Source organism: Mixophyes fleayi, chromosome 3 (assembly GCF_038048845.1).
Source record: "Mixophyes fleayi isolate aMixFle1 chromosome 3, aMixFle1.hap1, whole genome shotgun sequence".
Classification (NCBI taxonomy): Eukaryota; Metazoa; Chordata; class Amphibia; order Anura; family Limnodynastidae; genus Mixophyes; species Mixophyes fleayi.
The window spans coordinates 326,368,950-326,385,546 of record NC_134404.1 but is presented as its reverse complement, the minus strand read 5'-3'; the positions used below and the strand labels follow the sequence as shown (position 1 = coordinate 326,385,546).

Here is a 16,597-nt window from a genome sequence, read left to right as displayed (position 1 = left end):
ATCACCCTGTAACCCTTCTATGTATATAAGTGAGAAGAAGCTCTGACGTCAGCAAAAACTCCCATATTTTTTAGCAATTGTACTTTAAAATAAAGCAGCCAGTCATGTGTTTTCCTTTACCTCCATTCCTTTCCCACTTCATGACAACTCCCGTCACATCAACTCCTGACCTAACGCAAGGCAGGGAGCTGCTCCGGCGATATTTTAATAACAAATTGCGGCAATGACAGATTTTCTATTGCTGTGATACAAAGTGCAGGAAAATCTGTGTTAACGCCACATAATTATAAACGTCTAACCTGTGGCTCTCAGGTGTTGTGATACTACAAGTCCCACCATGCTTTAGCAGTAAACATCTAGCGTTCTACTGGCAAAGCATGCTGAGGCTTGTAGTTTCATAACATCTGGAGAGCCACAGGTTGGCCAGGCCTGACACAGACGATTTGGAACCACATGGTTATCTAACCAGGAAATTGCAGTGTTCTAAAGTGATGATAACCTCAGCTGGCGTAACATAGAAGTAGATTTACCTTAATATTTTATAATGACAAAATACTGCATGCAGCACATTCACTGCAGGACTGCTCGCTGGTGTGATGGCGACCAGTGTCACTCATTTAGTTTAAGGTTACATCGGCTAAGTCTAGCATAGCTTCAAAATGTTACAATATCCTGATTGGACAACCGTGGCATTCTCAATTGCTCATGTGACCACTCTGTTGGCTGCAGGTTGTTCTATCCACATTCATATCTAAACTGGGGACATACTGATGTACAGGCGATATAGAGTGGTCACATAACAGTGCCTCAGTGAACAGCCCAGAATCTAATGTCATTAACAAAGTCATGTATATAAATCCTGATTTCCCTGCAGTTTTATATAACAGGGCATAAAGTTTCCACTGTTGGGAGCATCATTTCAATTTACAAATGAGGGTTTAGGTTCTGTTCAGTGTGTTAATAAAGGATTCAGTACTCAGATACATTCTAAAATATGGATTTGCACATCCCTAATTATCATGTATCCTTCACAGATTTCAGGTGCTCTGTCTACATGAAATTCTTACCGAGAGACTGTATGCAGGCTCCAGAACCACCGGGACCGAGAGCTTTCCTTGGAGATTCAGCTTTGTTAGGTAAAAAACCTTTTCCCCAACAATCCTTTCTTTTTTCATACGGCGCACTAGGTACAGTCTGAAGCGCACTGCATAATTTGCAATCATTTCCGATTCTATATGATTAAACTTGAAGGTCTCTGTGAACATTGGGCAAGGTCCCTTCTGGATGCTTGTTTTGGCTCTCTGCTTCTTCATAGGTAGCAGAACAAGGTGGACCTGCCAGGAGTTACTATTCCCAGTCCTGTTGTGTGTGGGCAGGTCGGTGACAGCTGTCACTGTGACAAGAAGTTTTTGCTCTTGTGAATCATAGTCAAAAGTTACATCCAATGTGCCGTATTTAGCTACTGGCTCCGGATCAAAAGACTTAGGAAGCTGTGAAGATGATCCTCTGGCTGACAAATCCTACAAAAAAAAAAAAATAGAAGTATGAATTTATTTATTCCATTTGCTTTCAGATCTTTTAGAAAATAAAAGACTATTCCTGGGTCTATGCATGACAATTTCTTGTACATTGGAAATAATATAGCTGAAGAAAGCAACATAATATAATACAACTACAAATACAACTTTATCAACAAGATAACAATGGGCAGATAGACCTGGAAATAAACCTTCCAGAAATTCAGATAATACGTTATAGCATTTTTTTCCCCCAGAGCTAAGAACATGTCAAAATTGACTGTTAACTATGCCCTAAATTAGTGTTATAGCCTGGGGACTTTACATCACTTGGGAATTTGCAGCACAGAAAGAGATTGGCAATTGGCAAGTTAGAATCATTTGAAAATTATTAAATAAATGTCTAGGTGTGAAAGTATGCACCAAGGGCTGTTTTACAGTTTGTAAAATTGTAGAGTAAAAATCACAGTGTGTGTGTGTGTGTGTGTGTGTGTGTGTGTGTGTGTGTGTGTAAATGGCAGGTTTTGCACCTTGAAGAGGATCCGAAAGCTGTTACATTGTAGAGAAATTATAAATGGCACCACTTATATACAGCTGTAGTATATAGTTTATACAGGTATATAATATATATCTCTATCTATCTATCTAATTGTATATATATTACAATCACTAGTCCCATGGTTGAAAAGGAACTGCTCCCAGGGATTTTCAGTTACTAGATATTCATAAAATATAAACATTTCCCTCCCATCTTGTTCTGTGATTAGCATATTAGTCAAGGCAATTAGCATGCTAGCCGCTCACCTGCCTGGAGGTTCTCTTCAATGAAAAAAAATTAATGAATTAGGAATCTTTTTTTTTTTTTGCATTACGTTTATTTGAAGATCTACTTGATAAAATATTGTCTGCTGGTGACAAGGCCCCTTTAATGTCAAATTTCACTATTGTTTACATAATTTTATTAGACTACTTTTAATATAATATGGACAATATTTACATTCTGGGTTTGTGGGAAATCATTGGAAACACCTTTTGACATTTACCGCGGGAAGCTGGTGGAGGAATATACACATAAACCCCTGATTAATACATATAAATCTTCCTACTGATTTAGCTCAGAAAACAGCTCAGACAGCATTAATTATTTTTCTCACATTTAACGTTTTTTTTAATAACGGCTCTATAATCTCATCTGAAACCTTTTATTAATTCTGGTATTGTCTTGAGCTTTATTTGCTAGGCTGTTGGAGTGAAAGGCTTACATCTGTCAAAGTTTCCCTGTGTTGAATACTAAATGACAAATCTTCTACTCGATATGAAACAGCAAGTAACCCCACCATTGGGCATAGATTAGAGATGCTCAAGCTTGGTTGCCCGTGAACCAAACATGCCCGAACTTAGCAGTATCCGAATGCCGAGCAGAGTCGGCTTGGTACTTTTGCGCTTTTTCGGAATTGAAAACGAGGCAAAAAGTCATTGATACGTCGTCGGATCTCGGGAGTTTTGGATTCTATAAGTACCGCCAGGGCCGGATTAAGGGAATGGAGGCCCCTGTGCTAAGGGGGCCTCCATTCCCCCGTGAGGGCCCCCCTCCCCGTTATCCGAGCCGCCCCCCCGGTGAGCCGTGCTGCCCCCAAGGCACTTACCTCCTCCTGGCATTGCAGTCCTTTCCCGGCGCGCTGTTTGCTCTTTACTGAGGAAATCTCGTGAGAGTAAGACTCACGAGATCTCCTCAGTAAGGAGACTACAGCGCGCCGGGGAAGGACCGCAGTGAAAGTGCTCAGTGCATTGATCGCGCCGGGGGCGCCCCCGCCCCAGACCGATCAATAATGCTGCTGAGCACTTTCAAGGGCCCCCTGGATGCCCGAGGCCCCTGGGCTGTAGCCCAGTTAGCCCTAGGGTTAATCCAGCCCTGAGTACCGCCCCCCATGGCGATCCAGCGCCATTTCACAGAGGGACACAGAAGGGGTAGCACAGTCTGTAGAGCAGTTGGGCAGCAACATAGGTAGAATAGAAAGAGGAGGGGTAGCAGTGTTTTTCAAAGTCTCCAGTGACATTCAGGAGAGGTCCATTGCTCCATTGCTAATTGTCAGTGCTGAAATAGAATTAATAGGGCAGGCTTGGACTTCTAAATCTGCAGTCCCATAATGTACAGTGTTAAATAGGTAACACACAAAGAGGAGAGCTCCATTGTTCCATTGCTAATGGTCATTGCTGAAATACAAATACTATGGCTGGCAGTCTTTTCTTCTGAATTTGCAGTCAAATTGTACGGTGTTATATAGGTAACACACAAGGAGAAGAGCTCCATTGCTCCATTACTAATTGTCATTGCTGAAATACAAATACTAGGGCGGCAGGCTTTTCTTATGAATTTGCAGTCAAATTGTACGGTGTTATATAGGCTACACACAAAGAAAAGATCTCCACTGCTCTATTGCTAATTGTCATTGCTGAAATACAAATACAAATTGGATTCACAGCAGTACACAGAAGAGCAAGAGCACCAAGCAGCTGCTGGCACCAGTCATGATGATAGTAATCCCTCTCTGTCATCTGGTAAAGCCTATGTAAAGTGCATAGTGTTTTTAAGTCAGGGAAACAAAAATGTAAAAAAACACCTTTAACCTTGGTCAAGAAAAAAAAGACCTGTAATCCAGGCAAAGTTATCTGCAGAAAAAAATAAAATTGCCAACATGCCATTCTACACATGCAGTGGCAAGGAAAGAATGAGGCCTTCGCCTTTCTCTAGGAGTGCGAATTCTGCAACTGCCATTGAGGCATCTTCTTGTAAGGTCACTCGTGACCAAGCAAGACCTTGTCATTCGAACTACAAAAGTGGTGTCCAAATACTTTTACATGTAAAAGCCGAGCTGGAAGAAAACAGTAAGGCATGTATGCTCAGATTCAGAAATGACACAAATCCCTGAGGAGGGTCTATCCACGAGTGCTATGTGTAATACTGACCTTTCTGATAGTGTACCCATAAAGAAGGCCCCTTTCAGCAATTCTGCAGATGTGTGTCTGAACAGCCCAAGTGTAGCCGGTGATACACATATTGAGGATGTCACTTTGGAATTGCAACAGGATGAGGGGGATATTTGTGTAGCCGACGAGGGCGCTAATGAGGATGTTGATGAGGATTATGTTGTTTGTGTAACTCCTGCACCGGTGGAAGCAGTTCTGGCACGTGATAAGAAGAAGGCGCTCGTTGCCATGAATTATCTGTAGAATTACCTCAGTTATCCAAGAAATAGGTGTTATCCAAGAAACAAGTGGAGCGTTCAAATGAACCATAACTAGTTTCATGATCCAAGGACAATTCCATCTTGCTCCACGTTTCTTTTCTGCCACTGCCGTGTGCCAATGTGTCCTAGGTGTGCTAGGAACTGCCGTGTGCCAATGTGTCCTAGGTGTGCTAGGAACTGCCGTGTGCCAATGTGCCCTAGGTGTGCTAGGAACTGCCGTGAGCCAATGTGTCCTAGGAACTGCCGTGTGCCAATGTGTCCTAGGTGTGCTAGGAACTGCCGTGTGTTTGAGTCATTGCTCTGTCGCTTAGCATCCAGCCAGGTTCCTGCAGCATTTGTCCGAAAGTGTATGAAAGTAATATTGTGACCTGTGAGGTGGTCAAAATTGACTTCAAATGACTTGAAATTAGTGTTTTGAGGTTAATAATAATGTAGGAACAAAAAAAAGAGCAAAATTATGTGATTTTAGCATTTTCTATTTTGGCAAAACCAAAACACAAAGCTTATCCAGATCCAAAACCAGTTCACGGGGGTCAGTGAGTATCTCTAGCATAAATATATAACACAACTTAAATGTCGTCATCACTCTGGATTGGGGAGGAATGGCCGTACACAGAAGCTTAGATTTGACAAAGCACAATAACACCAGTCAGATTAGCTGGCACACTATGTTGAGCTATTTTTCCTCATATGAATTACATTTTAGGAAGAGGCTATGTATTTTCTTGTCTGTGATAAAGGAGGAAGGAAATGCATTAACATAGCTTAGAATTTAACTTGCTGAAACAGAAGGTTGAGTTTTGCAAAGACAGTGTATCTTATCCTTATGAATCTTATATGAAGATGTTACAATTTAGGTTTAGTTCTGCTATAAAATTTGTAATGCAAACCACTATAAGCAGCCAACCTGTAAAATACAGCAAGACTGAACTCTCCTACAGGTCTAAATCAAGTGTATAGCCAGAACTTCTGTTCAGCTGCCTGTCTCAATACAAAAATCATTTCAAATTTCTCCACAATTTTGCTAATCTCTAATTAGAACTCACTGATTTATAAGCAATGACATCAGAACGCACTGCTTACACAGATCTTGTCTTGAGGAGTTAATCGTGCATTAACAAAACTTGGATAATATTGGTATTTTTTTAAATGTGAGAAAAGAGATTTCTTGTCAAGAAAATCTTATTACGATGAGACTGCCACCATTAGAGCCATTGGGCTACCTTTCCAAGATATAATAGTTATATTCGTAGTGGATTAATACACCTTATCTAGATTGACAGGAGAGCTCAGGGAAGAAATAAAGGTGGAGAAAAGAAAGCAAACAATGGAACTGTACTAAATGGTACCTATTGTCCCATGTCTGTCTATTGTCTGACTCTCTGGTACGTCCTGTCACGTCTTTTGCTGCACTCTGTGTGAGTGTCCATAGCATTACTCACACTCATCTGTACTACTAATGTGTATTACCTCATCTATTTGTTACTTCTGTATCCGGCGCTACGGAATCTGTGGCCCCTTATTGATAAATAAATGATAGTACATCTGCCAGTAATCTTACTAGCACCATTACAAGACCTTGGTAAATGTCTTTAACAAGAATATTTTCTAAATTCTTTCTTCATATCTACAAAAAGAAAACAAAAAATACAGGGTTTGAGTCCCTTAAATTTGGCCCTATATCTATCACTGTTGGTTCATACCACAAAATGGCCATACATACTGGATGTAGGCAATAGCTATACTTTAAAAGGAAATGTCTCTATACATATTTATATTTCCTTGATCCATTTTATTTTTGCTATTTACTACTTTTAAACCTGTAGTTTATAAGCCAATAACCTTTGAAGTGTTTTTAAAATAGCTTTGTTTTCTAGGAAAATAAATGATCCATATACACTTTAATTGTTGTGAAAAAGGAACATGAAAACCATGCAGAAGAGTAGAACGTGAGCAGTTTTAGTGGGAACATATAGAAGATACAGTGGTGCTTATTACTAACTTAGAACAAGTAGGACACACATGGCAACCAAACACACTTCCACTAAGTTTATTAGTAAGACCACACTAAACTGCTGGCATCTGATTGGATGGTATGGGTTAGGCTGGGTACACACTGCAGGGTTTTCAACCGATTCTCGGGCCAATCACCCGATAAACACTGCAATGATGACCGATTATCGTTCCAAAGCACATTGTATCGCTTCATTTGATGTTTAAACCAAACTAAAAATCTCGTTCACCGATGGAACAATGTTGTCCCAATTCTGCAGAGTGAATGCACTCACTATCAGGATCTCCATAGAGTTTACAGAGTCATGATCTTTTTAGCCGATGGTTATGACAGATGAAGAGCACCAGTGTTCTCCCCAGAAAATTTTGACAGCCGGATGGTATTACTAGGGGCAGTTGTAATACTTTGTAATAATATTGAAAAATGTTGGATGTTAGTGCCCACACCTGCCAGGACTGGTCAGACTGGTGGTCACTGGTGTAACACACACTGCTGGATGTAGTGCTCACATAGTGCCAGTTCTAATAGGAGAAACAATGGTTTATTCTATTATAATAGGACTCTGTTGGGCTCCAAGAGCCGGGTGGTAAAACCAGCCGGATGGAGCACCCGGGTGCTGGGGAGAACACTGAGCAGAGATCTGAAGGTAAATCTTGTAAAACATGTATAGTGTGAGTGATCTGTACTTTCAATCGTTGGTAAAATCGATATAGATAACACATCGGGAGAAACTTCCTGTAGTGTGTACCTGGCCTTACAGAACCCCATTCATATATTCTACCAGGTTATTAGATAAGCCCCTTTGTATTACCTACCTCTGGGCTTAGGACTGCAGTGCTATCGCTCGGGACGTCCTCCTCGTACACTTTATTCTGGAAGCTCTCTATTTCCTGCCCCATGCTTCCTTCACTGGGACACTTATTATAGGAGTACCTGGGACTATTGCTACAGTGGGAAAGTTCACATTTACTGTCTCCAATTTCAGAGGGTGTACATGAAAGGCGAGGTGTCCCGGAGTCATCCTGGTAAGGGGGAGGCTGGAGTTCATCCAGTGGAGGTGTCCTCCTCATTCTCTGGATGTTGTTGGCTGTAAATAAGCAAATACATTAGTTTTCTAGAAGCATCAATATTTTCTTTACTGACAGTTAGACGACTCAGTAAATATATTTACTGGAAAAAGATTGATAAAATTTATTTCAATTTCCATGGAGTAACGTGACACAAGGTAATGATTCTGACAGGGTACAATGATTTTCTATAGGCACTGTACATAGATACAGAGCTACCGTGATACAAAGCATTACAATAACTTTGTATAACCATAGAAACTAGCGAGAAGGATGTCACTCAAATCGCAGCAGTCTACTGGGAAGACCTTCATGACAAGGAGAGGAATTGGACAAGCTGTTAATAGATAACGTCACTTCGGTAGCAATTAACAGAGGCAATCATTACTGGATACTTCAGTCTGCCAGATGTGGACTGACATGTCTCTGGGGCAGGTTTAGCTGAACGCAGTGTCATCTTCAAGTCTAAGCGCTGGGAATTGAAGATGCTGAAGAAATTTTCTTGCAATAAAGCAACATTAGACAAACAGGTACAAAGTATAAGGCGTAATTATGGGTAAGAATTTAAACTTCCAATGATCGTAGATCAGTGCAGTTTCATACATAAATGAAACATATCTTAGCACTTAGGGTTTTTTCAAGTTAAGCATATTAAAGTGGCAATTCCATTACAAAAATGTTTTTTTGTTTTTTTTTTAACATAAGTCACACCGGTTGTCTGAAACAACATTGGGGCTCATTCCTTAGTTGGGCGGACGCCCGTCTGCTTAGCTTGTTTGTACTGTGCATGGCAACAGAAAAGTGTACGCTTCCACCCGTATGCAGATCTGATACCGGCACTGACTTGGAGAGTCAGAAAAGGGGAGGGGAGTGCAAATGCGGACCGAGAATGTTTGGCAACTTTTATTTATACACAAGAAGGATTATACCTGCTGTATTGTATATTTTTTTTATTGTAGGTTTTTATTTTTATTTAAAACAAAGCTGGTAGTGAATGTGCTTTCACTGCATTTTGCTTATGACCTGGTTGGTAGGTGCATCTAATGTACGTCTGATGTAATCCTGACACATATGTTACTGGTGCGGATGATTTGAGTATTTTATTTAAATGCATATGTATCCAACTCAGCATCAGTCATCAGTGTTGTTCGCTTTCCTTTTATTTCTTCAAGCTGGTTGTGATGAACAAGGGGTTAACTCCACCCTGCCATGGATACACCTCGTTTCACACAAAGGGTGGACTTTGGTCAGGAGTATTTTTTGTTTACTCTCTTTGCTCACCCCAATCCCCAGGCTCAAAGAGTTGTGGGTTAAGCCTGCTGGGACCCGCTCCCCTCTGATTATCGCCCCAAAGAGGCGATGTGGGGTAGAAGACTGGGTGGCTATTAGAGATTTATGGTATGTTTGTTTGGCAATTGAAAGGATAGTGTTGTAAGATGAAAGGATGAATTTATAGTGAAGGAAATGAGGATAAGAAAGATTTTTTCCAGTGGCGCTCTGCAATGCGGGAGCAGTTTTGCAGGTAGCAGATTTGCTTGGTGGGCCATGGTAGGGGTTCGGGTCGTCAGGGACTGTATGTAGTAGGTCGAGCTGCATTGTGTAGGGCTGAATTGAGTGTTTGGTTGAAGAAAAAGGCAGACTGATTAGGGCAGGACAATACAGTCATAGGAGAAAGTAGTTGTTTTAGTGAAAATGAGAAGTAGATTGGGTTAAGTATTTATGTAACAATCAGACATCAGGAGGGTGTCATCATAAGAAACTAAATTGCTCCCACAGATGAAATGTAAAATAAATTAATAATTAAATCCCTCCAGTGCAACCTGAAGGGAGAAAATGTGTCCTATTAAAATTATAAGACCAGACCCCAAAGACCACCACATCTGAGCTGATAAGACTAGACCCCAAAGACCACCACGTCTGAGCGGATAAGACCAGACCCCAAAGACCACCACGTCTGAGCTGATGCAAAATTCAAGTACCGGTACTTTTGATAGGCTCAAATCATCGTGCCGTCCTCTACATAGCAAGGAACATCCTGAAAGTGCACCCTTACCACCCCTTTCCCTAATTTCAATAATCATGCTCCGCAATGGTGAATCTTTTATTTTTACTGATCTGCAACACTAGACACACTGTACTTTCCAAGAAACATCCTCGCAGTCCCCAACTCCTCTCCTCATTCATGTTCATTCGCAAGTGCCACTGTTATGCTCTGCAATACTGTGTTTTAGGTGTAAACATAGGCCCACTGCTATTGCACTGTAGATTGGGGGCTTGATTCACTAAGGAACGTAATTGCCGATACGTGACCTATCACTCTGCGCATGCCCAGAACCTGGACCATACACCAGAGAAAGCAACAACGTCCAATTCATCTTCGAGCACAAAGGACCCTTCCTACAGTCTACGATTTCAGGGGCGGACAGCGGAGGGGACTGGGCATATGCACATAGTCAATGACAAGCTCGAGCCAACGCAGCAACGTGGGCATCTCAAATGTAACTTTTTTTTTGTCATAACACTTGCACCAGCTACAGGTCAAGTGTAAGTGACGATCACAAGTGATGACGACCGCGTATGCATGTTAGAAAATGTGTTTGGAGCAGGAGTAACAGTAACATATACATTTTATGTACAGTAGACATTAATAACAGCCCTAATAAATGTATTTTATGAAAATAAAATGCCAGATAGTTTTTTTTATTAATTGTTATATTATTAACAAGTGATATTAGTTGAATTTTTTCTGTGTGTTCTTTTGGGACTTTATATTCTATATATGTATTGGACATATCCTTTGTATTGTCTGTCAGAGCAAACTCGTATTCAACAAGAGGCGTTTCTTCAGATCTGCTTGTTGTTGAATACGGACGTGCGCATGCCCAATTACGTTCGTTTTGCATGCCTTAATGAATCAGGACCTGGATGTCTTGTGCTTTATCAAAGACCTTCTGACTTCTTAAATTCTAGTATCATGAACGGCAGTGTTCATCAGTTTTTTTGCCAATGAAGTTACACAAGAAATACAACTTGGAATCTGTGATATGCACACAAAGTAAATAAAATGCCTGTGAATCATTTTGATGAGCACCATTATGTGTCCCCATGGAGCAATGAGAGGAGCTTTGAAGCATAAACAGTTCTCTTAGCGTAGGTGGAGACTTAGTAAAAGGGGCATTATTATTTCTAAAGCACAACTTGGAAAATAATGTCAAAAATGTCAAGAAAGTACAAATTGGGATGTTTGGGTTTTCATGTTTGTAAATTAATCTGCAAAAGAATTAAATACTTCACTACCCTTTAAGAGTATCACAGAATAGTAGTTTTAATAACTTTTCAGCTTTTAGTGGAGCTTATGTTAAAAGTCGGCTTGTGACCCAGCTCTCAGCCCTGCAGGACAGAGGGCTCTATTTATTAAAGAGCAAAATTATCTCTTGCAAAAATGGGTGTGTTCTTCGGAGACACTGCTGTGCTCTATCTACCAAGGGGTTACCAGCAGCGATAGCACTACTGTGGTCAGAGATTAGCTGGGTCACGCCAGCCACAATTACACAAGGTACACACGCCTGGTCTGGGCTAGCACAAATGCACTAGTATATGCATGGATCAGGGAACAGCAAGAAGAAGGTGGGTCCTAGTGAATGAAGTGAGTCAGCAGAATATACAAGTAAATTTCATTTTTGTTTATATATATATATATATATATATATATAATATATATATATATATATATATATATATATAAAATTATTTAGTGCAAAATGTATTTGTTAATGTTTGACAGAGAATTTTGATAGTTAAAGGATTTAGGGCCCATTTATCAATCGCTATCAACAAAATCAAACGTCTATCGCAGCTATGTATTCATCAAGTCATCACAAGCAATTGAGGCAGCGCCAACTTTATACCGTGTTGTGACATTATGCTACTCTGGTATGCTGGCTAAACCCTTGTAAAGTCTACAGGTGTCACTGTCGCTGGCTGTGAAGAATTTTAGATAATGGATAAAACTACAACTACTACTATTCTGTACAGATACACAACTCTGAAATCAAATCTTCATCAGAGTAAAGAAAGAACCTATGCAAAACATTTTGTTAATGATTGGATGAAGCTTGGGTACACCAGGGCCAATTAAGTGCCCACATTCTAATTCACTTAAACTGCTCAGAAAAAAACGCTCTAAATTTTGGAGGAGATGCATATTACATAGAGTAAAAACGTTACTTCAAAGTCCAGACTATCGCTTTAGGACTACCTTCATCATCATTTTTAATTGTAACATTTTTTTCTATTTATACTATTTATGCTATAATACTTTTTGTTCAATCCTCATTTATATCTTTAATAACGCATGAGTGAAAGGACATCGGGAATGTCTTTATCACACGTCACAGTCGAACATTTGACAGTTTTTATTACAGATGTAGAACAGCTGTTCATCATCATCATCTATTTATATAGCACCACTAATTCCGCAGCGCTGTACAGAGAACTCATTCACATCAGTCCCTGCCCCATTTAAGCTTACAGTCTAAATTCCCTAATACACACACACACACACACACACACACAGAGACGAGGGTCAATTTGATAGCAGACAATTAACCTACCAGTATGTTTTTGGAGTGTGGGAGGAAACCGGAGCACCTGGAGGAAACCCACGCAAACATGGGCAGAACATACAAACTCCACACAGATAAGACCATGGTTGGGAATCAAACTCATGACCCCAGTGCTGTGAGGCAGAAATGCGGTTTTAAGATTACCTGTATAAAATGCACCTTGAAGATGCAAGAGATGTTCTATGGCGGTGAAACCTGATCCCCGCCACCTCCCACTACCTATAAAATTTATTTTGCAGGAGAAAAAGTGCTTTGTGGTCTCCCAGTAATGCAGAACACCCCCAAATACACTGGGGTGTTCTGCTTTTAATCTCTTTTATATATACTCACCCACAATTCGAAATTTCCTTTCTGTACATAGGAGGAATATGTTGAATGCACCAATCCACCCAATTTAAGTCAGCTCCTGTCGCATGATGAAAGCACCTGCATCCCCTGCAGACACCATCGCTATCATGGCTCATTAATTTGTTCCCTTCCTGTAAAAAATGAGTACATATGCACAGGGCTGTACGGTAAGCACAGCAGGAGGGTATCGCACTTACCAGGGGGTTCAGTGCGCACATGCAAACTCCGTCAGGTGGCTGCTAGCGATGGACCTGCATACGCACAAAAAATGTGCAAGATGTCATTTGCGCTGTTGGCCTATATATTTACAGTTCTGTTCATGCCCTTTACTGTGCCACAAATGAGCACAATGGAGGTTGGGTAGGAGGTAGTGTCACGATATGACTTTGAGGATGCCGCTGACTGATATTGACACTACTAGACAGAGAGGCGCGGAATCTAACACAGGTAGATTGTGTTCATTTGTGACTCAATTCTTCTGGATGAACAGATTGTAATAGGAATTAAGGTAATAAAGGTTATGTGAAGCCCCTGAATACACCAGGGTGCCACGCACAGTTGTATTGACACAATGTTATTAAGTTACACAGATGCACAACTTGACGCATCTTTCGCATGTTGTCTTTTCTCTGAGTTTTCTCCAAATGTGACATACAACCATACTAGTCATGTACACCTTTGGTTCTGTTACCATCATTTTCCTACACATTATAATTGTGTCTGCTCTCTGAATGAAGTAAGAGGTGGCATTGATAATTGCAAAATATCACAGTGTAATAGTTTTTCCAAAGCTGTTGCTATACTATAAACCTTGTATTTAACTAAACTGTGTACAGTGTCAATTATATTCAATACCTCCAATAATCACAGAATGAGAGGAAATGGCTCTGCTTGCAGCAAAGCATCAGCCAATGATTGCTCCTACTAAGCAAGTAATTAAGTCATTTGTGGGCTCTTTCAATGCTGCAATATGTTCAACACTGAACACATAGGATCTCTCACCTCTACAAATAAGAATGAAATTACAAATGTTTTTTGAGTGACATAAGTTAAAAACACAGTAAAGCAGGACTGTGCCCAGGTCCTACAGTGTTGTTGTTTCATTTGTTGCTTTATTACATACAGCCTTGTGCTTCTGGCAGGCTTCATTCAGCCTGCACAATCGTAGAGCCATAGATCTGACACGTAGATGAAGCTGGCCCAGGAGCCAGTATAGTGCAGTCTGACAGTTACAACTGGAAGCCAGGATTGTAATGCAAACTCCTGGGCCCGCATCATCTACATGTCACAGCCCTACTGCTGCACAGACTGCAGGAAGCCTGAGCAGGAGAGAGAGACCCTTACTCCATCATGCATAAAGTAGCATACACTAAGGCAATAATAAGAATAACATCTTCACATAAAATCACATTGGATTTGTCTTGGTGACTGCACTGTAAGACATACTTATAATTACTTTTACATTATTAACCCTAAAGCCACAGTGGTGAGTTTGCTCCTCAGAATAACTTGTTCATTCTTTCAAAAATAGTTTTTATTAAATTTTGTCAAATAAAGGGGTACAGAAAATAAAAAGAAGGAAAAAAGGGACATTAATAGGACTATTTTTCACACTACCCAATATTTTTTTTTGCCAGATAAATATGTATTTCTTTTGGTCCCAGAGTCAAGTACATATGTTTTTATTGTAAACGCATTTTTTTGTATGTTTTACAACGTAAAATATCTGCAAAGAGCCATTATTTTTTGGGACTGTCCTGGTCTTGGAGCATAGTCCCTAAATTGGCATTCTGGGTGTGGTTGAAAAGGAGGCGTGGCCTAATATATCCCCATTTTCCAGACAGAAAATGTTGGCAGGTAGATCTTCACTTCTTTCACATAAATAATTTAACCAATTAAAATATACCCATTATTCAATCCTCTTACTTCTAAAGTTTACAAGGATAACAAATCTGTTCGTCAGTGCAGCTTTGTTCTATGATGTGGGTAATCATAATATTGATTTCTGGTAAAGCTTGTATTAACGTGCAAAGCCATGTATTGCATGGTCTCACACTAGGGGCACTTGGCATATGATATGGGCCTTACTAGATATAGATCATCTCATTCATGCTGAAAATCAGATAACCAATGTTTCCCGCCTGTCTCGGGACGCCATTAAAACACATGGGGATAGCGATCTCTATGACATCGTTGTAAAAAGTGATTGCTGTTTCTTTGCATGATGGCTTACTGAAGCTGTAAGTTATAACCAGCGGCCACAGGTTAGAGTGAAATGGGGCTGACGCGAGATTTCATTGTTGGCCGTCTAAATGGGGGATAGGCCACAATGTAAGTTGTACATTGTCGGCAGTTAAAGGTCCGGTTAGTCCTATATGTCTTCCATCTTGTTTCCAAATGCATGACAATAAAAAAAAAAAAAACAGGTGTATGTTGTTGTAGTAGTAGTAGTAGTAGTAGTGCTTCTGTAAATAGCAGTACCTATCATATTATCCCCCAAAGTCACAGCACAGGAAACACGTTCCAGGCAGTGATTTTAGTCAGCATATCTTTCAGACAAAGGCAGTTTGAAAAGTACTTATATCTACATTTCTAGCACATATAATCCCTGGCACAACTAATCCTTTAAGTAAACAAGCAGAGCCCACCCACAGGGTAGCAGTTTAATTTATCCTGCAGGGTCTACCAGAGGTTATTACTGTATTTGTCTGATAAGATGTAGAGTGGTAGAGATAACAATTTTCTTTGCAGGTACAGATTGCATCCAGGCCTGTCACTGGAGGCAGTCTTGACATGGCAGTTTGCATCTGACCCACATGAAATAATCAGGGAAATTAGATATCTAGTGGCCGATCCTGAACTGTAAGGAAAGCAAAGACATGGTGCAGTAGGCAACAAGTATTCCTGTGTACATCTTGCGGGAGAGTTGTGACAACATAAGAGTTTCAGGACCTTGAAAATAGAGGTTTAGTTTGCTGGACACCCCTCTCGTCCAAATTGTGTTTAGTATTGCTTGGATTGTAGTGAGTTAAGCATGTTTGTATTTATTATATGTCTATTGTATTTTCTAATATGTTGCCAGGTGGGGATCCCCACACTGCTACTATTATGTAAACATGCCTTTTGTTTATGTATATGCCTCCTGGCAGATGTAGCTGTACAAAGGCAGCAGGCATCCCACTTAGTCACATACTGCTTAGCAGACATGCAGGAGCCAAAAAATGCAAATGAGCTGAAGACTGGAGGAGGAACACGGGCAGCCCCTGGTAAGTGAGAATGCGAGAGGGGTTTAAAAAGACAGACACAGGGCAGAGTAGTTCCCTCTTCAGGACAATGCTGACTAGGAGTCAGTACTCCCATCACTGGTCCAGGATTATGTCTTTGTTGACATTCATGCCTCCATGGACTGTACTTTCTTTGTGGACCTGTTAAAAGCAGGATGACATTGAGCTCAGTCACTACCACATAGGTAGAGTGACGAACATGGCTCAGCAGCCGGGATTGCATAACGAAGAGACTGTGATCAAGACGCACAAAGTATAGGAGTGCACAGTTCACAGTGTGGAGAACCTTTTTATTATTATTATCAATTATTTGTTAGGCGCCACAAGATTTCTGCAGCGCCGCACACAGTACAAACAGTAGACTATACAGGATGAAAAAGTACTGAACAATAAACAAAAAATACCAATACTTCAGAAACTCCAGGCAGGCTAATGCAATAAGCACGGAGCAGAAGAATAGGTGAGGAGACAGGAGGGAAGAGGGCCCTGCTCAT

At 40.5% G+C, this 16,597-nt stretch overlaps 1 protein-coding gene across 4 annotated transcripts in view; it reads right to left on the bottom strand.

Moving 5' to 3' along the window:
* SYT14 (synaptotagmin 14) overlaps window positions 1-16,597 on the bottom strand; it is a 154,707-nt gene that overhangs the window by 44,687 nt on the left and 93,423 nt on the right. For all 4 annotated transcript variants that reach the window (XR_012689795.1, XM_075204195.1, XM_075204194.1 and 1 more), the window contains 2 exons: window positions 7,595-7,866; window positions 1,068-1,520 (listed from right to left, as the gene is read on the bottom strand). Coding sequence is in view for 3 of the 4 variants with exons in the window: in XM_075204195.1 (XP_075060296.1) it covers window positions 1,068-1,520; window positions 7,595-7,866 (725 nt within the window). In the remaining variant the exon portion in view is untranslated. The remainder of the gene's footprint in view (window positions 1-1,067; window positions 1,521-7,594; window positions 7,867-16,597) is intronic.